The 26,233-nt window shown below is 39.1% G+C and overlaps 2 protein-coding genes and 1 long non-coding RNA gene across 6 annotated transcripts in view; 1 reads left to right on the top strand and 2 right to left on the bottom strand.

Moving 5' to 3' along the window:
* Nucleotides 1-25,238, bottom strand: part of LOC127643385 (uncharacterized) — a 60,097-nt gene extending 34,859 nt beyond the window's left edge. Inside the window, exon 1 of the mRNA XM_052126078.1 lies at nt 25,193-25,238. The gene's annotated coding sequence lies outside the window, so the exon portion shown is untranslated. The remainder of the gene's footprint in view (nt 1-25,192) is intronic.
* LOC127643676 (uncharacterized) lies at nt 4,240-4,732 on the bottom strand. Its single transcript, XR_007970561.1, has 3 exons — nt 4,686-4,732; nt 4,405-4,464; nt 4,240-4,282 (listed from the first exon to the last, which is right to left on the bottom strand). It is a non-coding gene; the product is annotated as an uncharacterized LOC127643676 (long non-coding RNA).
* Nucleotides 8,189-17,598, top strand: LOC127643136 (uncharacterized). Of its 4 annotated transcripts, XM_052125736.1 has the most exons (3): nt 14,109-16,568; nt 16,650-16,743; nt 17,025-17,598. In XM_052125736.1, the coding sequence occupies exon 1, from the start codon at nt 14,933-14,935 to the stop codon at nt 16,217-16,219; it is 1,287 nt and encodes a 428-aa protein (XP_051981696.1). In that variant the 5' UTR covers nt 14,109-14,932; the 3' UTR covers nt 16,220-16,568; nt 16,650-16,743; nt 17,025-17,598. The 4 variants fall into 4 exon arrangements, 2 of the variants coding, with proteins under 2 accessions (XP_051981696.1, XP_051981688.1); XR_007970463.1 differs by lacking the exons at nt 14,109-16,568; nt 16,650-16,743 and adding an exon at nt 8,189-8,545; XR_007970464.1 differs by lacking the exons at nt 14,109-16,568; nt 16,650-16,743; nt 17,025-17,598 and adding exons at nt 8,189-8,545; nt 8,827-9,569.
* Nucleotides 25,239-26,233: the final 995 nt, after the last annotated feature.

Genomic DNA, 26,233 nt, shown 5'->3' with positions numbered 1-26,233 from the left:
AGGTTGATCCGAGATTTTCCAAAGGTTTTCAGTGTAATTTGACACTGGATGTGAGCTGACGACTTTTCATGCTGGCAGGTTGTTCAAATCACAATATCCCGCTGAAGTCCAAACAGTCTGACTGGTTGAAAAAAGCAGGCAGGGATAGCAGTACAGCCGCCGATTGTTAGCGCAGCCACATAGCCAATCTTTTCTTACATACCAATCAGTTTGAAATGATCGGATAATTTTTGGGCCCTTTTGCTGTGCTAGTCCATCTAAGGCTGGCGTAGACCTCCCTCTTGCAATTAACTCCTATTTGGTTATAAAATTTCTTAATTCCGTGATTACGGCCGGTGCTGTCATTTTGATTTTGAATTTGGCGGGGATTAGGCATGTACGCTAGCTGTGGTGTAATGACGTTAGCTACGCAAATGTCCAGGAATATCTCGATTTTAATTGGTCCATGTCTGATACGTAACGGAGATGATTACGGGCATAACATATTTACGTCAAAAGGCACAGCAGATTTGTGCTTTTTGCCGTACATGTTAAAGAATACAGGATCGAAGTGCGAATGCACAACATGGGTTTTCCGCTTGTCGTCTGCAATGAATGGACCGTAAAAGCACTGCTTATTCTACCATATGTTTTTAGTTGATTATTATGCGTAACTGCTACATTTGTCATCATAACGTCTAAACAATTGGAATAACACACATATTGCATATATAAATCACAAGAATAAAAAGTAAAAATACAAATACAAGTTTATTATTTAATAAACATTTTATTTTTGAATTTTGGCAGGGTAGGCAGTGCCTAGTTTGCCTACCCAGACCGCACGTCAGTGTCTCTTTTTAACAAAGATTTTATTTTCATTCAAAATTGATGGACTTTGAAGGCATCCTTGTGTAACTTAGTGCATGAAGGTGAGAGAGAGAGAGAGAGGTGGAAGAGTGTATGTCCCTATGTGTGAGTGTGGTGGAAAGGATATTACATGTTCTGATGTTAGTAGTATGTATAAAGATATTTGTGCGTGTGTGTGTGTGTGTGTGTGTGTGTGTATTTTTCATTAAAGACGGACCTTAAAGGACCATTTCTAGATACTGCATCACATGTACATGGGAAGTGGAATTACACAAGCAGCAAGCTGGTAGCACTTACAATGCATTGCATTTGCAAAAAATTAAATTAGATAGCACTTTGTCGCTCAGTTGTGAGTGATGTGGTCGCATTATCACCCCGCCATGACTGAACACACGTTCAACAGGTGCACTTGAGGCAGGGACTGCCATAACTCTTACCGCCACCTGGAACAAAGACGGGAGTGTGTGCCTGTTCATAGACCAAAACTGAAGGCAGCTCTGTCCATCACAAATGTCCAAATAGTGGTTCAGCTGAATTTGTGGACTGGAACATGAGTCTCTCTTCTGTTTTTTGCGGTATGCTGAGAACAGCCCAGACTGACTCTCTGGCTCTGCCACTGTCATTTGGTCCGGCTCACTGGTGGTTGGGGTGGTCTTGCACACCTCTTTGAGAATCAAGTCTGACAAAAGATAAGCAAAAACAGTAGTCACAACATGCACACATACTGCACACTAACAGTCATAACACAAAATTGGGTTATCATAAGAAACCATGTCATGACAATCTATATCAATCCCCAGTCTAATACACCAGTCCTACAATAAATCCCCCTTCATGTAATGTTCAGGTTATGTTGAAACCGTTAGAGAGGTGGTGATTCAACTGTAGGATCATTTTGGAACATGTAGTTTGTGTTTGTTATTTAGCCTACTACTAGCTTCACTGACGACTGAAATGGCGTGGTAAATAGTAACGTTAATGTTAGAATAATAGAAAAACTTGTCAGTAACGTAACGTTAATGCTAGTTACAACAGCACCACAAACTGCAGCTAAACAAAATAAGCACATAGTTTAAACCAATAGTGAATATTTAATTTATTGCAGGACTGGTGTATTAGACTGCGTTTATGTCTGTGGTCTTAAAGGTGGGGTATGTGATTTTCTTTTTTGACCATTTTTTCAAAATAACTTGAAATCCTATTCCTAACCCACTTACTGGCTGTAAATTAGAAGCACTGAAATGAAAATTAAGCAATTTAATCATCTGTGGAACGGGCAGGACTCGAAAAACTCCAGCCGATCATTTTCAAGACCATCTAGAATCATTGGACAGAAAATGTGTCAATCAAACGGTCGTACCATGCCCCCCTCCCCCACCACCCTGGCGCGCGTGTCCCGTTCGTCATCAGCTGCTTTCAGATGGAGCGGCATTTACTACACAGAGCTGTAGTTCATCACTGACAAGCTGGGCAATTTACCCTTCATTATCACGGCCCAGCTTGTTAGTGAACTACGGCTCTGTGTAGTATACGCCGCTCCATCTGAAAGCAGCTGATGGCGATTTACTAATCAATGAATGCACTTTATGTTATGTGCTTTACTGACGAGATGCGCATAACAATCTCATCTGATAACGTTATATCTGTCAGCCCTATATTTAGCCATAAACTTCGGTGACAACCAGGACGTCCAATATATTTGTATATATTTTATATTTATACAATATATATTTACATTTCAAAAACATCAATTTTCTAACAATACTAATGATTTATGTGACTGTTGAATGTTAATAATATCTGGTGCAACTTACCGCTGAATGTTGTGCCATGTTGACGGTCTTAGCAGGTAAATGGTGACGTCATGCAGAAACTCCAACCTATGCTAGCCTGGCTCGCTCTCGCGCATCTGAGTTTTCGCTCGTGCATGATTGCGCGTCTATGTTTTTCGAATGGGTGGAGTCAGGGCCAGCGTTGGAGGAGAGAAGGTAGGACCTTATGAGTTGTGTATTTTCAAAATCTGCCGGCCGTTTTGCAAATCACATACCCCACCTTTAATAAACTAACGTTACTGGTAGCAACTGGGTGTAACGTTAACGCTAGATTAGTTAATGTTCGAAAGACCAGCCAGTTAGCTAAAAAGACACAATCACGTAACTTACCTTTCTTTATGAATTTTGTAGTGACGGATGAAGTTGGATGTTGTGGTGGTCGTGTCACTGATTTTTGAGCTGCAGACCTTGACGACCGCTGTTCTTTTCTTACAACCTTCATCTACAACGTAATCCTTGAACCCAAACTTTATTATTTTTGGAACGGCCCCTTCCATGATGGCTTCTTCATGCCTTTTCCTCTGCTGGTCTGACGCGTCCTGGTTGGTTCGGGTTGCCAGGTCCCCGCGCATTGTAATAGAAATCACCCAATCATGTTCCAAAAACAAAGCGTAACCAAAGATTTTACATAGGCTTCTCGATATGAAAAATACAAATATTTAATAATAAAAAAGTCCTTTCGAGTCATCTGTCTCAAGTCTAAGTCAAGTCATGAATACCAAGTCAAAGTCAAGTCGAGTCTTTTATCTGTATTAGTCAAGCAAGTCTCAAGTCCTCAAAGTCATGTGACTCGAGTCCCCCACCTCTGATTTTAAGTGTGATAAATGCTCATGAGAAGAACATCAGGTTTGTTTTTAATTTATGTCAAAATGACAGAAAATCTGAAAAACTTCAAACAAAACAATCAACTGATCCAAAACATGAAAAATAAACCTTAAATAAAAGTCTTATTCTCTTGGCAAAATCCTCATAAATTCGGGCACATCTTCGACACAGACATGAAGACTGTGTTTAACTGATGAAAATATTACTGATATTAAAGTTAAAGTGATTCTTGTAACTTTGAGGCGCTGCAGAACAGACAGAAAATGTAATTCATTAATTTAAAGATGAATATAGTTACACTGACATTATAGAAACACACATACGCAGGTTTATAATGTAAGAGTTAGTTTACAATTTACATGAAAGAGCAAATTCTGAACTTAAACAAGAAAGTGTCCCAACTACAATAAATGTTGCACTATTAAACACACATTTAAAATAAGCGCATTATAAAAGCAGAAGGTTTGTGTACAAACTTCCCGACACAAAATACAAGAAACATGATCAGAACTTTTGCATGTAAAGGCATTTAACGGCATTCTCTCATTACATGTTGACGTCAAGACTGGATAAAAAACATCTCAAAATCTCATGGAAATCCAGTTTTGTCTTGTCAGCGTGTCTTTTTAATTAATGATCTGATCATTGATTGATTTCAGCGTTCTTCTACATGTAAATGTGTGTATTTTAAAATAAACTTGATCAATTCTTGCAGGTTTTTTTCTTTCGGTGATTAAAATCTTGAGCATAAGTTGCATCGACTCCAGCACTGCCACCTAAAAGACACAAATGAATAATAATAATAAAGTCAAAAGCTTCAGCTGTATTTGGCACATTTGATCATTTGAACTGTAATTGTGACTTTTGAATGATGATATTATATGTGTGTTTCTCTCACCTCTGTCTGTGTTCTGCTTCAGATCAGAGTAAACAGTGTCTTCACACTCACTGCTTTTCCCTGATAGTGAACAACAGAGAGTCATAAACAACATCTTAATCATTATACAGATCAATAATAATTCATAATCTATGATACTATTAAGAGGATACAGCAGATACAAAACCTGACACACTCAAAACATGTATGTGTGTGTATTTTATTGAACATCAGATGTGGCCTGTAATCTTTATATACTGTATGTGATATTAAATTATAATATTAAATGTTTTCTGACTTACCTGTTTGATTGTCCTCAGTTTTCATCTCAATTAAAACATCTCTTTTTCCAGCATCTAACAAATAAAATAACAGAAAATATCAGTTTTGACCGTTCTCAAACATTACTGTTGTTGTTCTGTTGTTTGATCGTTACAATGATAACCTTTAATATGTGAACTCAGTCTCTTTATCATGTTATTCTGCTCCCCAATATTATCTGATTATAAATGATGTCTTTAGAGCTATTAGATCGGCTTATTAAAATCCAAGCCAAACAACTTGTTAAACACTGATATACAGAAGGATCTGTCCCAAAACACAGTGATCGTCCTGCAGAGGTAACATTTTAATCATAGGAGGGCTCACGACTCGAAAGCTGTTTTAAAATATAGGTATCTTAATTATTATTATTATTATTCCTTACATTTGTATAGTGTTTTTCTAGGCACTCAAAGCGCTTTACATAGTATAGGGGGAATCTCCTCAAACACCACTAGTGTGCAGAATCCACCTGGATCATGTGACGGCAGCCATAGTGCACCAGTACACCCAAAACACACCAGCTATTGGAGGAGAGAACAGAGTTATAGAGACAATTAATGGATGGGGATTATTAGGAGGCCATGATTGAGAAGGACCAATAGGGGGAATTTGGCCAGGCACCGGGTTTACACCTCTACTCTTTATGAGAAGTGTCCTGGGATTTTTAATGACCACAGAGAGTCAGAGCCTCGGTTTAACATCTCATCCGGAAGCTGGTGCCTTTTTACAGTATAGTGTGCCCGTCATTATACTGTGGCATTAGTTTTGCCCAATTTCTAAGGTATTATCGTATGTATCCTTCCCCGGGAAGGTGATCCGAGAATGCACCGTGATGAGCTTCTTGAAAAAATGAATTCAAGATGGTGGACGAAGTGAGAGAAATTTAGATTATAAATGGAAGCGCAGCGTAGTTCTTGTGGGAAGACTAGCAGCTGTACATCGCTTCATTAGCGGGGTAATTCCTAGCCAATCGCATGCAAGCCATTGCTTTATAAGTCCACTCACAATCTATCACATTGCTGTTTCTGTGTGCTGACACTGCAACTAGATGCGTTTCAACATCTCCAGGCCACACGATAACCAGTGCACAGAACATCTCTGGAAGCCCGCCTTCCCTTTCCAACGACGTCGTCACTTCATCTCAACTTCTGCCAACATCAAACCCATGGGGAGTAAACAACCAGCAAACCCGGATCTTCACCCATATCTCATTCAGCGTGCACCCGCGAATCCTGCAAAATCATCGGCTCAGGCAGCAGCCGGCTTCCATCAGAAATAAGCTAAGTCATTTTCATATCCATCAAATGCATGGGTCTAAACCTTCCGTTGCCATGCTACCAAAGTTGCAACGCTGCCTGTTCATCATAACGCATTCGCATCAACATCAAAAGCCAGTATTTCACGTCAACAGCGCATTCACTCTCATAGTATGGCAGGCAATTGCGTAATATCATGAGGGCAACTCGGTCAAGGTTCATTCACTTGTCATCCACAGTCTGCATGTCTGAGCGTTCCCCATCGGGGAATTAAGATACTTATTCAGGTATATCATCATGTACAATCAACGCTTATCATACGGGCTCTCATTACTTCATTCAGTAAGATTCCCCCATTTTTGCCAGTCGCCTTCGCCCAAATCACGTAACGGGTGCGATCCAATCCAATTCATCATCCCTATGCCCTACTCACTAGGAAGACCGAGCCCACGATGTGAGTATTCCGAGGGAGCATGACATCACAGTTTCACCCGTCGATGTGCGCCCCACCCCTTCCCAAGAACAAACCATACAAATTACATACCGACTTAAATGGCTGTATCTACTGGCTCCCCTTGGAGTATGGACACAGTTGTAGTATCTTTTGAAAGATACATATCATCGTATGTATCCTTCCCCGTGTAGGTGATCCCAGAATGCACCGTGATGAGCTTCTCGAAAAAATGTAATCAAGATGGCGGACGAAGCGAGAGAAATTTAGATTATAAATAAACTTAGAATAATGTGGATAATTATCGATAAATAACAGTTTAATATGACCCAAAACTGACTGTTTTACCCAAAGTGTGTGTGTGCGGTGTGTATTTATCCTCATTAGAGGATTGTGTCGTTTCTCTTGCGTCACCTGTATTGATATCAGTTGCGAGTCGAGTGTCCCGTGCACTGCCTGTGCTGATCATTATTTAAATGTTCACAGAGTTACTTCCTGTGTAGAGTGTCCCAAATCACTCTCTTATGAGGAATCATTTCAGTAAGCTGCTGCCATAGAAGACAGCTGTAGGCAGGACACCGTGAGGTGAATCACTAAGTTTTGGAACAGACCCTTAGTTTGAGATTAAAGATTTGATAACATTCACACTGTTGAGTTTAGACACAGTTTGTTGAGTTTTGACCTTTGCCCTTGGCTTTCTTTGTGTTGTGTATGTTGATCTGGGAGTAAGTCAAATCGGCGGGTCCTGCAGTCTCAACGTCTGAAACAGAAAATCAGTGACATAATTTAGAACATACAGGAACATCTGACTTCAGGAAAAACAGCGTCTCACCTTTGCTTCTGAATTTCTTTACTTTTGTTCTGACTTCTGAATATGTCGCATTATTTGCCACGGGCAAATCATCTGAAAATAAAAATCATAAAAATATAAAAAATAAAAACAATATTTTAAATAAATTATAATTTATTTGTACATTTTATACAACAGAAATACAGCGATGATTAATGTTTTTGCTTAATAAATGTTCATTCTTAACAGGTGTAGTAAAGAGGATTTATTTTACCTTTATCCACAGATATCTTGTTTTTAATAGTGACCTCTGAATATGTGACCTCATCTGCTGATGCCCCTGATCACAGGAAACTTAACAAGTTAACCATCAAACATGTGTTTGAGGATTAAAGATCCACACACAGCTGTTACAGGGAAACACTTGAATAATGTGTTATTGAGTCTGACCAGACTGTAGAGGACAGTTTTCTGTCGGGGATTCTCCAGGTCGTGTCCTCTGATTCTGAACTGATGTCTGTTGGTTGATACACTGCTGATCTACAGTAGATAGAGACAAAGATCAATGATGTGTCCACATGTCAACTTCTCTTAAAGATAATGTGTGTCATTTCATGTTCAAATACTTTCTTGTGTCCCTTAATATGCAGATTAAACTATAAATAAAGGATTTGTTGATTTCAGCCAAAAGGGAAACACTGAGACTATGTGACACTATCAAAACATTTCTCTGTTTGACTTCATTTGGTGGTGAACATTAGGATTGATCAAACAATAGGCTCTATGCAGCGGGGATTGTGACGTGTTTCCGACTACACTCTCTACTGGGCAAACAGTTTCCGGTTCCATATTAGATCTGACGCGCGAAAGTTAACAACGACAGGTGTAACCCATGTTAAATGTGGTGCAAAATAAATAAATAAATAAACAATATAATTGTATATTCTAATAATTATAGTTTTCATTAAAAAGTTGAAACGATCTATTAATAAACATTTTGAATTAACTATCCCAAAATAAAAATAATAAGTATAATAATTGAGCGCAGAACATGTGACGTATTACACGTAAGCACGCACGTTGTGTATGACGCAAGCTGATGATTTGCGGAAGTGTGAGAGACGCGCCGAACACGAGATGAGATTGATGCAGACGGGATTAAAAAGGTGCATATTGTTGAAAATCATTTAAAATTATTATAAACAGCCTTATAATACTTAATGGTTAATGATGACAAATCGTTTTAGAGTGATGATTGCTCATTTAATCGTGGATGTTTGACGATTGTGAATCTTCTCGGAAATCTGAAGTGTTTAACAAACTGTGAAAACTCAGGATTTGGTGAGTTTAATTGTATTTTCTTTTCTTTGAAAGATGTATTTTATGTTACTATGCATATTATGTATGCTGTAGAGATCGGTTTACATATTTTCTGAATGTTAATATGGTGTATTTCGAACTGTTAAGTGACATATTCTGCTTAGCCATATATGAATATTAATTTTCACATTCTCAGAATGTCAAGGTAACATGTTGTCATAAAAGTTGAGATAGATGTTTAAAGATTTAAAAGTTATTAAGAAATAGTATTGAATGTTAATGACGCTGTTTTGGTAAAACAGGTCAGGTTTATTGTTTGAGATGGAAATTTCTCTCATGGATTTGAGATGGCGAGCCACCCATATCGTTGAATGCTGATATCTGAGCCTGGGACGAGACTTTTTGTTGTATACGAGGACCTTTTCGTTGCATTATCGACATCACCTTTTTCCAAGCGGGAAGACATTCTTTTTCCACCCTGAACTGGTAGGATTGATCTGATTTCACTCACCCACGGGACTTTATTAAAGCACTTTCTGGATAATATTCAGAAGACAATTTATACAAATAGTTCTAATACGGGTATTGTTCATTGAATACTATTGAATGTGAGACAGATGTGAATTTTGGTTTCGTTTTGTTTTTTCCTTTTATCATTTCATGTGATCTGAGTTTAAATTGAAATTGAATTGTGGTTATCTGATATTTTATTGTTTTGTTTGAGAAATTATTTGGTTTGTCAAAACAATATAGAAGGTTTAAAACTAGATTTAAATAGTGTCAAACCCTTTAATTCTAAATTAAAGATACGTAAATCTAGAAGTTTCCAAAGTAAGGTGAAATCAAATAAGAATTGTGCTATAATCTATGTCTGAACAGAGGTAAAGAAAATAATATAGATTCAATTGTAAAAGAAAAAAAAGGAAATACAACTTAAAAAGAGAATAAGAGGCAAAAACCAGAGACAACACTGAGAATTATTTCTTTTGGTATATATTTTATTGTTTTATTTATAAGATCTGATTTACGTTGTTTATATGTCTGTCCAATCACAATATAATTTTCTTGAGAAATCTTCCTTACTTGTGGTGTGATTTATTTACTACCAGGAATTTATTCTGTTCTCTACTAACCTAGAAACTGGTCCATTGCTCCAACCCACATTGAGGGCACTTGTTACATAAATCTTGGCGAGCCAGCCAGGAGAACAGTGGTAGTAAATATATCCTGAATGAGTTCCTGAAAAAAAAGATTATACAAATTTAAGGTCTCGTTAGTCCTTAGAAACATGGATATCATTGAATCTGAGAATGTTAAAGTTGCGAACTCCGTGATAGTTCGTGGGTTGACTGACACAGAGTGTGACGAAGACTTAGTCGAATTTCTAAACAAACACGGACGTGTTAGTAGACATCTGAGAGTAGATGACCCAAAGTCGCCTTATCACAGAGACGTTATAGTAGAATATGAAAGCTGTTCTGCCCTTGTAACCCTTGAGCCATTGTTACCTTACACTTTCAGAAGCTCTCATAACGTCTCTTATGTCATATCACTCTTGTCACGTGCCTACTTGCCAGCAGCAACCAAGCAAGCTACCGCCTGTTACTTTGCTGAGCTGCAGAAATTAGCTACAATTAGTGGGAAAACTTTTGAGGAACTTCTACAAGAACAGTTATCTCAAGCCACTACATCATGTGCTAAAATCGCAACAGATGTGAACGAACCAGAGTTTTCCTCTGGGACTGGCACTCTCACGCGTGATCCTCTTAACTCATTCAACGAAGGGAAAAGGGTAGAGGGGTGTCAAAGCCCTGAGACCGTACATTCAATGGTCTTCGAAAAGAAAACGTCAGCTTTTGATGTGACTGATGTAAATCCACCAGAGATCCAGCGTGTGGTAGTCGAACATCTAATAAAGAGTGAGGGAATTTCCCACATGCATGCACCTTTCAGACTTAGAGTGTTCTCTGGAAAAGTCCACGTCCAACCACTGAAGTTGATTATGATGCTTGGAGAGGGAGTGTTGAACTGATTCTCCAAGATCCTTCTCTTTCTGATTTACACCGATCCAGAAAAATATTAGACAGTTTGTTACCTCCAGCATCGGAAATTGTGAGGCACCTTGGTGCCACAGCTCTACCTAATGCATACCTCGATATTCTGGATTCCGCTTTTGATGCAGTTGAGGATGGAGACGATCTTTTTGCTAGGTTCTTGAACACTTTGCAAAATACGGGCGAAAAGCCTTCCTTGTATCTACAGCGCTTACAAGCAGCTCTCTTAAAAGCGATAAAAAGAGGTGCCGTTTCCAGTGCTGAGGCTGACAAACAGCTCTTGAAACAGTTCTGTCGAGGCTGTTGGAACGAAGCGTTGATAACAAACCTACAGCTCGAGGCTAGACGAGGAAGTCCACCTTCATTTCCTGAACTGCTTCTGCAGTTGCGCAGCGAAGAAGATCGACATTCCGCCAAAGAGAGTCGTATGCGTCAGCATCTGAATGCGCATCGACATAAAGTCAGCTCAAACGTTGTATCCACAAGCTCTTTTGACTTGGATCATGTTGCAGCATCAGAGGGGAAAGAGGTTGCAGAACTAAGACGGCAAGTTACAAAACTTCAAAATCAGCTCAGTAAGCAGAAGGTCAAACAGATGGAGAGTGAGGATGTGTTCCACTTGAAAAAACAGATTGCAGAACTTCAGAGCCAGTTCACAAAGCTTGGATCCCAAAAGCCTCGAAAGCAAAAAGAAGACCGTGAGACTAAACAAGCTTACTTCAAGCCCACTGGTTCAGCTGTTGTCCCAAAGCCTCTAGATAGACCTAAGCCAGGTTATTGTTTCTGCTGTGGCGAAGATGGACATATCGTGTCTGGTTGCGAGAACGATCCAAACCCATCTTTAGTGAACGAAAACGGAAGCAGCTGAGGGAACGGCAGAGTCTGTGGGACCGCCAACAGTGCCAAGGGGTCTCAGAGTCTTTAAACTGGAATTAGCCCCTGTAGCGAGACGTACAAGGGCTACCATATACAAAACTAGTCTCAAAGGATCCACAGGAAGAAGGGGTAGTTCAGAGTTTTCCGACAGCAGAGGTCAGTTGGCTAACCTCCCAAAGGGGCTGATAGGGGCCAAGTGTACGGCTCAAGTGTACATAGAAGGAAAACTATGTTCCTGCCTCCTGGACACAGGGTCGCAAGTGACAACAATTTCAAAATCCTATCATGAACGAACTCTGCCTGAGCTAGGTATAATCCCTCTGGATAATCTTCTGGAAGTGGAGGCTGCAAATGGACAGGTAGTACCCTATCTGGGGTATGTAGAAATGAGGGTCAAGTTCCCTGAGGATTTTCTTGGGAGTACTGTAGAAGTGTCGACGCTTGCGCTGGTTATCCCGGATACAAGTGGTACTGCTCAGCCAAAAGTGCTCATAGGTACCAATACTTTAGACTTGGCATATGGGAAGCATCTTGAAGCCAATAACACTGTCTGCAAATTCATCCCATTTGGTTATAAGACAGTGGTGAGAACGATTGAATATCGACGGAATCAGAGAGTAAACAGTAACGTAGGAATTGTCAGACTCCCCACCGCTGATGCCACTATCGTACCCGCAGGGCAGAATCTTGTCATGGAGGGAGTTGTGAGTGTAAAGGGACAGGTGACGGATAAGTGGGTAGTGATGGAACCCCCTTCTCATTCTTCTGTTCCTGGAGGACTTTTAGTTGCGAGCTGTCTTCTTGACTTACCTAAGCATCCATCTCGTAAAGTCTCTGTAGTGCTTAAAAATGAGACTGAGCATGATATTACCATTCCTGGAAGGAGTGTAATTGCAGAAGTCCATGCCATACAGAGAGTAATCTCGAACAAGAGCACTCAAAAGGAAGACAAGTCCTCCAGTGGAGAAGAGAAACTTACAAAGGAACTCTGTTTTGATTTTGGCGACTCTCCGCTAACCAACGAATGGAAGGAAAGGATTTCCCAGAAGTTAAGGGACCAGTCAGAAGTCTTTGCTATGCATGATTTCGATGTCGGACGAACTGACAAGGTGAAGCACAGCATCAAGCTACATGACAATACTCCTTTCAAGCACAGGACCCGACCTATACATCCTGATGACTTTGAAGCAGTCCGTCGACATCTGGAAGAGTTACTTGAGGCTGGAATCATCCGGGAATCGGAATCATCCTTTTCGTCACCCATTGTGGTTGTCAAAAAGAAGAACGGTGATGTGAGGCTGTGTATCGATTATCGCAAATTGAACACACAGACCATAAAGGATGCTTATGCACTGCCAAATCTCGAGGAAGCCTTTTCGGCACTCCGTGGATCTAAATGGTTTTCAGTGCTCGACCTTAAATCTGGCTATTACCAGATTGAAGTTGAGGAAAAGGACAAGCCCAAAACAGCTTTTGTTTGTCCTCTTGGATTCTGGGAGTTCAATCGAATGCCTCAAGGGATAACGAACGCTCCCAGTACATTTCAACGCCTTATGGAGAAGTGTATGGGCGATATTAACCTCACTGAAGTTCTGGTATTCCTGGACGATTTGATTATATTTTCTGAGACGCTAGAAGAACATGAAATCCGCCTTTTGCATGTCCTAAATCGCTTGAAAGAGTACGGATTGAAGCTTTCAGTCGAGAAATGTAAATTTCTCCAGACCTCTGTTAGGTATTTAGGACATATAGTATCACGGAATGGTGTGGAAACCGATCCTCAGAAAATAGAGACCATTAAAACCTGGCCAAGTCCTAAAACCCTCAAAGAGTTACGTTCCTTCTTGGGGTTTTCTGGCTATTATCGCCGTTTCATCCAAGATTACTCGAAGATCGCGAAGCCACTAAATGACTTGACTGCCGGATATCCACCTCTCCGCAAGAACTGTGAAAGCAAGAGCAAGAGTACGTCCTACCTGAGTCCTAAAGTGCCTTTTGGAGGAAGATGGACAGAAAGTTGTCAACAGGCTTTTGACACGCTCATAGAGAAACTCACCACAGCACCCATTTTGGGATTTGCTGATCCTACACTGCCGTACGAGTTGCACACCGATGCTAGCACCACCGGGCTAGGTGCTGCACTTTACCAGCAGCAAGGGGGAGAACTGCGAGCCATTGCTTTCGCCAGCCGTGGGCTTTCAAGGAGTGAGGCCCGTTATCCTGCTCACAAGCTCGAGTTCTTAGCCCTGAAATGGGGAGTCACTGAGAAGTTTTCTGATTACCTGTATGGAAGCAATTTCAAAGTGGTCACAGATAGTAATCCGTTAACTTATGTGTTGACATCTGCAAAACTGGATGCGACAAGTTACAGATGGCTTTCCGCCTTGTCCACATTTTCTTTCACTCTTCAATATCGTCCGGGAAAAAGTAACCTAGATGCAGATGGGCTGTCAAGACGCCCTCATGGAATGCTTACCAGTGACGAGATATCACAGAAAGAGCAGGAGCGCATACGTCAGTTCACTTTACACCACTTACCTGAGGAGGGGAATTCAGTCTTGGTCCCCACTGATGTAGTCCAAGCTATCAGTGATAAACATCTGTTACGCACAGCTGAGGACGGTGATTACGTTCCTTTGATTGAGTCCCTTTCTGCGAGTCCAGAGGCGATTCCTGAGACTTATGAATGCTTTGAGGGATTTCCAGTAGTTCCTCAAATGACAGAGCAAGAGCTGAAAGATAAGCAAAGAGCTGATCCAGCAATACAGGAAGTTGTCTTACAACTGGAATCAGGGAAACCGTCATTGCCTGTACTGAGGAAAGAATTACCAGAACTCCAATTTTTTCTGAGAGAATGGAAAAAGTTAGAGCTGAAGGATGGTATTCTTTATAGGAAAAGAGTGGTTGGTGAGCATACTACTTACCAGCTTGTTCTTCCAAAGGATCTGAGGCCTATTGTTCTGGAACAACTGCATGACAATATGGGTCATATGGGTATGGAAAGAACCCTTGATCTTGCTCGAGCCCGTTTTTATTGGCCGAGGATGGCTACAGATGTGGAGGTGAAGATCAAGACATGCAACCGGTGTGTGTGCAGAAAGACTCCACCTGAGAGAGCAGCGCCATTAGTGAATATTCAAGTATCCAGACCACTTGAGTTGGTATGTATGGATTTCCTGTCTTTGGAACCAGATCGTAGCAATACAAAGGACATCTTGGTGATAACTGATTATTTCACGAAGTACGCTGTAGCGATCCCTACACCAAATCAGAAGGCCAAGACAGTCGCAAAGAGCCTTTGGGAAAACTTCATTGTGCACTATGGTGTACCTGAAAGGCTTCATAGTGATCAAGGGCCTGACTTTGAGAGCAAGACTATTAAAGAGTTGTGTGAGATTGCTGGTATTCGGAAAGTCAGAACCACACCATATCATCCAAGGGAAACCCGGTTGAACGGTTCAACCGAACGCTGTTGAGTATGCTGGGTACTCTGAGAAACAAAGACAAAAACCATTGGAGAGATTTTGTGAAGCCTGTTGTGCATGCATATAATTGCACTAAACATGAAACTACAGGGTTTACCCCATATGAGTTGATGTTTGGCCGGCAGCCTAGATTGCCAATAGATCTCGCTTTTAGAGTACCTGTGAATAACAGCCGTAATGAGTTCCATTCCCAGTATGTGAAAACCTTGAAAACTCATTTGCAGGAGAGTTATGAGCTTGCCCGAAAGAATGCAGCAAAGGTTGCAGCAAGGAACAAGACAAGGTATGACAAAAGAGTGACAGAGTCTTCACTTGATGTGGGTGACCGAATTCTTGTCAGAAATGTGCGTCTCAGAGGGAAGCACAAATTGGCTGATAAATGGGATTCTGAAGTATACATTGTGGTGAATCGTGCTGGTGAACTTCCTGTTTACACCGTGAAACCAGAAGGAAAGGAGGGACCTTTGCGGACACTCCATAGGGACTTATTATTGCCATGTGGTTTCTTGTCACCTTCTGTGGAGGACGAAAAAATGGTACTTAAGTCACAAAGAGGGAGAACAGTTCAGAGAGAAGTAAATGAGGAAGAACCAGAGAGTTCAGAGCAATGTCTGGATTATGATGGAGAGGACGATGATTATCTGGAGCAAGAAATTGACCCCTGTTCCAAACCCACTCCAGTGAGATTCGTTAAGGAGTTTGATGTTGTCAGAGCATCAAGAAAAATTCCTTTCAGAAATGTTGAACCTGTTACCCAGATGCAACCTAATTCAAACCTTGGCAGTGCCAACATCATTGAAAGTATACATGAGGAATATTCACCTGAACCAGAATACTTACCTGAAACTCAGTCTTCTTCTGGACCAGTCTCCGTGCACAGTGATGTGATACCTGAAAGGGGAAGGTTGGAAGAGAGGATATGTCTGTCTGAAACAGAGCAACAAAGTTTGAATGATCCTGCTAATTTCAGAAGGGAGAATGAAACTAACACTAACACAGAACAAAATCAAAAATCCATACCTCATATTCCAGTGGAAGGAGACAGAGTGGACCCAGTTGAATCTGAAACACCTGAAGAAGATACAGAGTCAGATGGATGTGAAGCTGGAAGTAGGTTAAGGAAATCCAAAAGAGTGAGACAAAGATCCAAAAGATTGACTTACCCTGAGTTAGGCAATCCCATGATATCTATTATTCAATCTCTTCTGCAAGGGTTGAACACAGCTTTCATTGAAACATTAGCAGAGCAACCCAGATCGTTTAAACACCCTAAGATATAGGCCTTAACACTGATTAGAAGGCATCATCACAACGCAAAGGGACTTGCGTGGATTTAAAGAGGGAGGGTGTAACCCATGTTAAATGTGGTGCAAAATAAATAAATAAATAAACAATATAATTGTATATTCTAATAATTATAGTTTTCATTAAAAAGTTGAAACGATCTATTAATAAACATTTTGAATTAACTATCCCAAAATAAAAATAATAAGTATAATAATTGAGCGCAGAACATGTGACGTATTACACGTAAGCACGCACGTTGTGTATGACGCAAGCTGATGATTTGCGGAAGTGTGAGAGACGCGCCGAACACGAGATGAGATTGATGCAGACGGGATTAAAAAGGTGCATATTGTTGAAAATCATTTAAAATTATTATAAACAGCCTTATAATACTTAATGGTTAATGATGACAAATCGTTTTAGAGTGATGATTGCTCATTTAATCGTGGATGTTTGACGATTGTGAATCTTCTCGGAAATCTGAAGTGTTTAACAAACTGTGAAAACTCAGGATTTGGTGAGTTTAATTGTATTTTCTTTTCTTTGAAAGATGTATTTTATGTTACTATGCATATTATGTATGCTGTAGAGATCGGTTTACATATTTTCTGAATGTTAATATGGTGTATTTCGAACTGTTAAGTGACATATTCTGCTTAGCCATATATGAATATTAATTTTCACATTCTCAGAATGTCAAGGTAACATGTTGTCATAAAAGTTGAGATAGATGTTTAAAGATTTAAAAGTTATTAAGAAATAGTATTGAATGTTAATGACGCTGTTTTGGTAAAACAGGTCAGGTTTATTGTTTGAGATGGAAATTTCTCTCATGGATTTGAGATGGCGAGCCACCCATATCGTTGAATGCTGATATCTGAGCCTGGGACGAGACTTTTTGTTGTATACGAGGACCTTTTCGTTGCATTATTGACATCACCTTTTTCCAAGCGGGAAGACATTCTTTTTCCACCCTGAACTGGTAGGATTGATCTGATTTCACTCACCCACGGGACTTTATTAAAGCACTTTCTGGATAATATTCAGAAGACAATTTATACAAATAGTTCTAATACGGGTATTGTTCATTGAATACTATTGAATGTGAGACAGATGTGAATTTTGGTTTCGTTTTGTTTTTTCCTTTTATCATTTCATGTGATCTGAGTTTAAATTGAAATTGAATTGTGGTTATCTGATATTTTATTGTTTTGTTTGAGAAATTATTTGGTTTGTCAAAACAATATAGAAGGTTTAAAACTAGATTTAAATAGTGTCAAACCCTTTAATTCTAAATTAAAGATACGTAAATCTAGAAGTTTCCAAAGTAAGGTGAAATCAAATAAGAATTGTGCTATAATCTATGTCTGAACAGAGGTAAAGAAAATAATATAGATTCAATTGTAAAAGAAAAAAAGGAAATACAACTTAAAAAGAGAATAAGAGGCAAAAACCAGAGACAACACTGAGAATTATTTCTTTTGGTATATATTTTATTGTTTTATTTATAAGATCTGATTTACGTTGTTTATATGTCTGTCCAATCACAATATAATTTTCTTGAGAAATCTTCCTTACTTGTGGTGTGATTTATTTACTATCAGGAATTTATTCTGTTCTCTACTAACCTAGAAACTGGTCCATTGCTCCAACCCACATTGAGGGCACTTGTTACACAAACATTCTAGTTATTCTTATCTTGGCAGCTGAACTATGGAGAAAAGGGTTTTCCGATATCAAAAGCTAATGAGACCTAGTTCGGAACATTGTTGTGTGCCGTCGTGCGTTGTGTCGGCAAGATACAACTCGACTGTGAGTTTTCATTCATTTCCCGTGGAAGAGGATCTCAGAAAAAAATGGATCGTTAAGATCAGGAGGGATGACTTCCAAGTCAACAAAAACACAAAGGTGTGTAGCATTCATTTCAAACCTGATGACTTTATGGAAGGGACTAGACTGAGACGTCTGAAAAAAGGTGCTTTCCCTACACTGTTTGAGTGGAACCGTTATCAAGTGCAGCCGCCGAGGTCGAGTGTTTGGGAACGGCGAGAGAGACCGCTGCCCCCTGATCCTGACTCGGACGTAGAGCAAGATATGGACTTTGACGTGGAGAGGACTGGACACGATTATTGTTCAGTTCCCGAAGCTGCAGCTGTGGACATGGTATTACATGAAAATGAGTAGTTGACGAGGGAGATAGAAGATCTACGGAAGCAGTTGGACCAGAACAAGATCATACTTCGCTTTGGTCTCCAGAGATTTGCTGGTTACCTTATACAAGGTAAAATTATATTGCCTGTGATAAGCATTTGTAATAGCGTTGCCTTTGTCTTGAAAACACTAGTCCACGTTGTTATTAAATATTAGATAAATTTAATAAACAGACAAAACTTTAAAACAAAATAAATAAGTAAATAATACATTTAAAAAATAATAATAATAATAATAATAAATAAATAAAAAATATTTGAGCCAGAGGTAACATATAATTTAAAATAAATTCAAGAGAGTGAGAAATGCCTTGAGTCCCTTTTGGTTTTCATTATAAAAAAGCATAAATATTATTTTTTGTGCACAATGTAACAGACTTTAAAGCTTTGGCATTGTTAGAAGAAGAGATATAATAACATTTCAGATCTTTGCAAAAAATAATAAAAAGAGGTTTGACGGACAAAAATTTACAGAGACTCGCGGTGTGTTGAATGTGTTTCTGGAGAACGTGATGCGTGATGACGTCACCTACACTGTCACGTCAAGAGAAAGTCCGCCCTGTCATGGCCGTTGTGTACGCGCTGAAACGACAGAGAGGAACTCTGAACGGATTCAGAGGATAAACAAATGTATTCTGGAGACACTAAACGCTCTTTTAAGAGTCACATCTTCTTGCACTAAAGAGTCGATGTTTAAACGGTAGTTTCATTTAAATAACTGAGCGGGAGAAGAAAGGAAAGTGAATCTTAGTGTCCGTTTCAAATACGAGTCGATGGGCGGAGCTTTCATTTCAAAGCTTTTGATTGGCTCTTTCCACCCGTCATTCTAAGAGCTGACCAATTAAATAATTTAGTGGGTTTGATCCATAAAGACACGCAATCAGAGGACGCGGCGACTCCTTTATAAATTAGCATAGAGGAATAAAAACTGCAGTCAGATGAATCTCATTGTGCAAGAGAAACTTGTGCAAGTGTATTTAGGAGAATTTGTGTAATTTGGTTTTAAATGCAAAGTATGGTCACACCAAATATTAATTTAGCTTTTGTATGTTTACTGCACTTTGTATGAAATTGATACATATAAGCTATTTATTACATTTGAAAATGCCATAATTTACAGCATTTTCCAGAAATGTCTAAAACACGGTTCTATATGTTAAACTTTTCATAAACAGTTTAAAGCAGTTCAGAAAGTTTTCAGGATTAATATAAAAACTGATACATTGACACCATCTTCTGGACAATAAAGGCAATAACAATAGAAAAATATATAACCCCAGATTATATTAACCCAGGGTTAAAAATGGTCCAACTATTTTAAGTGTGATAAATGCTCATGAGAAGAACATCAGGTTTGTTTTTGATTTATTTTACATCAAAATGACAGAAAATCTGAGAAACTTCAAACAAAAACAATCAACTGATCCAAAAACATGAAAAATAAACCTTAAATAAAAGTCTTATTCTCTTGGCAAAATCCTCATAAATTCGGGCACATCTTCGACACAGACATGAAGACTGTGTTTAACTGATGAAAATATTACTGATATTAAAGTTAAAGTGATTCTTGTAACTTTGAGGCGCTGCAGAACAGACAGAAAATGTAATTAATTAATTTAAAGGTGAATATAGTTACACTGACATTATAGAAACACACATACGCAGGTTTATAATGTAAGAGTTATTTTACAATTTACATGAAAGAGCAAATTCTGAACTTAAACAAGAAAGTGTCCCAACTACAATAAATGTTGCACTATTAAACACACATTTAAAATAAGCGCATTATAAAAGCAGAAGGTTTGTGTACAAACTTCCCGACACAAAATACAAGAAACATGATCAGAACTTTTGCATGTAAAGGCATTTAACGGCATTCTCTCATTACATGTTGACGTCAAGACTGGATAAAAAACATCTCAAAATCTCATGGAAATCCAGTTTTGTCTTGTCAGGTGTCTTTTTTAATGAATGAGCTGATCATTGATTGATTTCAGCGTTTCTTCTACATGTAAATGTGTGTATTTTAAAATAAACTTGATCAATTCTTGCAGGTTTTTTTCTTTCGGTGATTAAAAACTTGAGCATAAGTTGCATCGACTCCAGCACTGCCACCTAAAAGACACAAATGAATAATAATAATAAAGTCAAAAGCTTCAGCTGTATTTGGCACATTCAGCGTGATCATTTGAACTGTAATTGTGACTTTTGAATGATGATATTATATGTGTGTTTCTCTCACCTCTGTCTGTGTTCTGCTTCAGATCAGAGTAAACAGTGTCTTCACACTCACTGCTTTTCCCTGATAGTGAACAACAGAGTCATAAACAACATCTGACTCATTATACAGATCAATAATAATTCATAATCTATGATACAATTAAGAGGATACAGCAGATCCAAAACCTGACACACTCAAAACATGTATGTGTGTGTATTTTATTGAACATCAGATGTGGCCTGTAATCTTTATAAACTGTATGTGATATTAAATTATAATATTAAATGTTTTCTGATTTACCTCTTTGATCGTCCTCAGTTTTCATCTCAATTAAAACATTTCTTTTTCCAGCATCTAACAAAGAAAATAACAGAAAATATCAGTTTTGACCGTTCTCAAACATTACTGTTGTTGTTCTGTTGTTTGATCGTTACAATGATAACCTTTAATATGTGAACTCAGTCTCTTTATCATGTTATTCTGCTCCCCAATATTATCTGATTATAAATGATGTCTTTAGAGCTATTAGATCGGCTTATTAAAATCCAAGACAAACAACTTGTTAAACACTGATATACAGAAGGATCTGTCCCAAAACACAGTGATCGTCCTGCAGAGACAACATTTTAATCATAGGCGCGCTCACGACTCGAAAGCTGTTTTAAAATATAGGTATCTTAATTATAATTATTATTATTCCTTACATTTGTATAGTGTTTTTCTAGGCACTCAAAGCGCTTTACATAGTATAGGGGGAATCTCCTCAAACACCACTAGTGTGCAGAATCCACCTGGATCATGTGACGGCAGCCATAGTGCACCAGTACACCCAAAACACACCAGCTATTGGAGGAGAGAACAGAGTTATAGAGACAATTAATGGATGGGGATTATTAGGAGGCCATGATTGAGAAGGGCCAATAGGGGGAATTTGGCCAGGCACCGGGTTTACACCCCTACTCTTTATGAGAAGTGTCCTGGGATTTTTAATGACCACAGAGAGTCAGAACCTCGGTTTAACATCTCATCCGGAAGCTGGTGCCTTTTTACAGTATAGTGTGCCTGTCATTATACTGTGGCATTAGTTTTGCCCAATTTCTAAGGTATTATCGTATGTATCCTTCCCCGGGAAGGTGATCCGAGAATGCACCGTGATGAGCTTCTTGAAAAAATGAATTCAAGATGGTGGACGAAGTGAGAGAAATTTAGATTATAAATGGAAGCGCAGCGTAGTTCTTGTGGGAAGACTAGCAGCTGTACATCGCTTCATTAGCGGGGTAATTCCTAGCCAATCGCATGCAAGCCATTGCTTTATAAGTCCACTCACAATCTATCACATTGCTGTTTCTGTGTGCTGACACTGCAACTAGATGCGTTTCAACATCTCCAGGCCACACGATAACCAGTGCACAGAACATCTCTGGAAGCCCGCCTTCCCTTTCCAACGACGTCGTCACTTCATCTCAACTTCTGCCAACATCAAACCCATGGGGAGTAAACAACCAGCAAACCCGGATCTTCACCCATATCTCATTCAGCGTGCACCCCGCGAATCCTGCAAAATCATCGGCTCAGGCAGCAGCCGGCTTCCATCAGAAATAAGCTAAGTCATTTTCATATCCATCAAATGCATGGGTCTAAACCTTCCGTTGCCATGCTACCAAAGTTGCAACGCTGCCTGTTCATCATAACGCATTCGCATCAACATCAAAAGCCAGTATTTCACGTCAACAGCGCATTCACTCTCATAGTATGGCAGGCAATTGCGTAATATCATGAGGGCAACTCGGTCAAGGTTCATTCACTTGTCATTCACAGTCTGCATGTCTGAGCGTTCCCCATCGGGGAATTAAGATAATTATTCAGGCATATCATCATGTACAATCAACGCTTATCATACGGGCTCTCATTACTTCATTCAGTAAGATTCCCCCATTTTTGCCAGTCGCCTTCGCCCAAATCACGTAACGGGTGCGATCCAATCCAATTCATCATCCCTATGCCCTACTCACTAGGAAGACCGAGCCCACGATGTGAGTATTCCGAGGGAGCATGACATCACAGTTTCACCCGTCGATGTGCGCCCCACCCCCCCACCCCTTCCCAAGAACAAACCATACAAATTACATACCGACTTAAATGGCTGTATCTACTGGCTCCCCTTGGAGTATGGACACAGTTGTAGTATCTTTTGAAAGATACATATCATCGTATGTATCCTTCCCCGTGTAGGTGATCCCAGAATGCACCGTGATGAGCTTCTCGAAAAATGTAATCAAGATGGCGGATCGAAGCGAGAGAAATTTAGATTATAAATATACTTAGAATAATGTGGATAATTATCGATAAATAACAGTTTAATATGACCCAAAACTGACTGTTTTACCCAAAGTGTGTGTGTGCGGTGTGTATTTATCCTCATTAGAGGATTGTGTCGTTTCTCTTGCGTCACCTGTATTGATATCAGTTGCGAGTCGAGTGTCCCGTGCACTGCCTGTGCTGATCATTATTTAAATGTTCACAGAGTTACTTCCTGTGTAGAGTGTCCCAAATCACTCTCTTATGAGGAATCATTTCAGTAAGCTGCTGCCATAGAAGACAGCTGTAGGCAGGACACCGTGAGGTGAATCACTAAGTTTTGGAACAGACCCTTAGTTTGAGATTAAAGATTTGATAACATTCACACTGTTGTGTTTAGACACAGTTTGTTGAGTTTTGACCTTTGCCCTTGGCTTTCTTTGTGTTGTGTATGTTGATCTGGGCGTAAGTCGAATCGGCGGGTCCTGCAGTCTCAACGTCTGAAACAGAAAATCAGTGACATAATTTAGAACATACAGGAACATCCGACTTCAGGAAAAACAGCGTCTCACCTTTGCTTCTGAATTTCTTTACTTTTGTTCTGACTTCTGAATATGTCGCATTATTTGTCACGGGAAAATCATCTGAAAATAAAAATCATTAAAATATAAAAAATAAAAATAATATTTTAAATAAATGATACATTTTATACAACAGAAATACAGCGATGATTGATGTTTTTGCTTAATAAATGTTAATTCTTAACAGGTGTAGTAAAGAGGATTTATTTTACCTTTATCCACAGATATCTTGTTTGTAATAGTGAGATCTGAATATGTGACCTCATCTGCTGATGCCCCTGATCACAGGAAACAAAACAAGTTATCATCAAACATGTGTTTGAGGATTAAAGATCCACACACAGCTGTTACAGGGAAACACTTGAATAATGTGTTATTGAGTCTGACCAGACTGTAGAGGACAGTTTTCTGTCGGGGATTCTCCAGGTCGTGTCCTCTGATTCTGAACTGATGTCTGTTGGTTGATACACTGCTGATCTACAGTAGATAGAGACAAAGATCAATGATGTGTCCACATGTCAACTTCTCTTAAAGATAATGTGTGTCATTTCATGTTTAAATACTTTCTTGTGTCCCTTAATATGCAGAGTAAACTATAAATAAAGGATTTGTTGATTTCAGCCAAAAGGGAAACACTGAGACTATGTGACACTATCAAAACATTTCTCTGTTTGACTTCATTTGGTGGTGAACATTAGGATTGATCAAACAATACTATGAATAAACCTTTGTTGTGTTTGTATCTCCACAGCAGGATCACTGAGATGAGGAGTAACACGTCGACACTCAGACCCACAACCACCCAATTCACCAGATGAGAAGATGAACGGTCTGGGACAGGAGAACACTGACAGACACATTTATTCATATTTTATTATTGCAAACTTTTCAGTATAACTAATTGAAAATACAGTACGTTTTATCTCACCTGTGACATTGACCCACAATGCATCACTGTAGTTTGTGTAGTAAACTGGTTCTCCTCTTCCAGCTCTACACCAGTACTGACCTCCATCAGACACTGAATCAATATGGACTCTGTAGGAGTTTGTTTCTGTCTTGTTTTTCTCAGAGTTCTGTGTGTGTTTGTACCAGTAAAAGTCCCATCCAGCGGTCTGAGTCATGTGACAGATCAGAGTCACCGTGTTTCCTGTCAGTGCAGCTCCTGCAGTATCTGATGTGAGTTCAGGATTGAGCTTTGAGTCTGTGGTGAAGAACATTTGGGTCATTAATAAACAGAGTTCATCTTCTGCTCGTCTTTACTACAGTAATTACTGACCTTTAACAGAAAGAGTAACACTTGTGTTCTGTGATGTTGCTGGTCTTCCATCTCTCTTTCCTCGACAGCAGAACTGATGTTGATCAGACTCAGTAGCTCCTCTGATAGTGAGAGTGTTTGTGTTTACAGTGTAACGCTCAGACTCAGACACGACAGTTCTGTCTTTATACCACTCATATCTCCAGTTACTGTAATCAGACTCAATGTCACACTTCATGATCACTGTCTCTCCAGTGAAAACAGATGTTTCTGGATGTACAGTGAGTTTAGCTGTGGGCAAATCTGTACAGAGAAGGAAATATTTACTCAGAGCTCCTGATAAACACTCAGAACAAACTGAATAAACTTTGTAAAAGTCTACAGAGATGCGTACACACCTGATACTGTGAGTGTAAGTTCATCACTGGTGTGTGTGTAGCGTGATCCTCTTGTCTCTCCTCTACAGCTGTATTTACCACTGATGGGAGATTTGTCAGCATGTGATTATTGTCACACTCTTGCTTTGTGCATTGACTGAGATTGACTGATGATCCCATCTTTAATCCAGCTGTATCTCCACTCAGTGTGTGTTTGTGTCTGTATGTCACATGTGAGAGTGACTGTCTCTCCTCTGAACACATGATGATCTGGATTTACACGCACTTCAGGTTTTGGTCTCTCTGTATAAAACACAAGTAAATATTCATCTATTTTACAATAATACAAGAATTAGACTGTAATCAGTTCATCTGAAGATTATGAAGATTTGAATCATTGAAATAAATGTAATAAGTTCAACAACACACATATCCACATTATTCCTGAACGCAGATTGATTTGACCCAATTTGTGTTGGCAACCGTTCCTCACCAGTAACAGCACAAGATATAAGTATTGTAATGATTATTGAACAGGTTAACACTTCAAATATACATTTTCATGCATTCAGTCATTTGTTGCATTTGTGATTTAGTTCAATTCTACAAAACCTGCTGAAAATATATAAGACAGAATTTTAGGGACTGACAGTCTCAGTCACCATTCACTTTCAATATATATATAAAACATTCACTGAAAGTAAATAGTGACTCAAACATTCTGTGTAATATCTCCTGTGTTGCATGGAAGAAAGAAAGTCCTACGGGTTTGGAACAACATGATGGTGAATGATGACAGAATTTCCATGAATAATAATTCTATAATACATGTTCAATGTGTTTTATGTTCTGGAATATCGGGGACTAAATGTCTATTTGTCATTTGTGAAAGTAACGAGTTACTCACTACTTGAGTACTCTTTTAATTACTTTCTTACTCTTACTCAAGTAATTATTTGTGTTAGTACTTTTACTTCTACTTGAGTAATTATGATTTTGAAGTAATTGTACTTTTACTTGAGTTCAGTTTTTGGCTATTCTTCCCACCTCTGGATAACAATT

Source organism: Xyrauchen texanus, chromosome 1 (assembly GCF_025860055.1).
Source record: "Xyrauchen texanus isolate HMW12.3.18 chromosome 1, RBS_HiC_50CHRs, whole genome shotgun sequence".
Lineage (NCBI taxonomy): Eukaryota > Metazoa > Chordata > Actinopteri > Cypriniformes > Catostomidae > Xyrauchen > Xyrauchen texanus.
The sequence above is the reverse complement of the archived record's forward strand: the minus strand, read 5'-3'. Positions and strand labels throughout refer to the sequence as shown.

Excerpts from the sequence above, each read along its gene's own strand:
- LOC127643136 (XM_052125736.1), top strand. The coding sequence starts at position 14,933 with ATGCTGGGTACTCTGAGAAACAAAGACAAAAACCATTGGAGAGATTTT.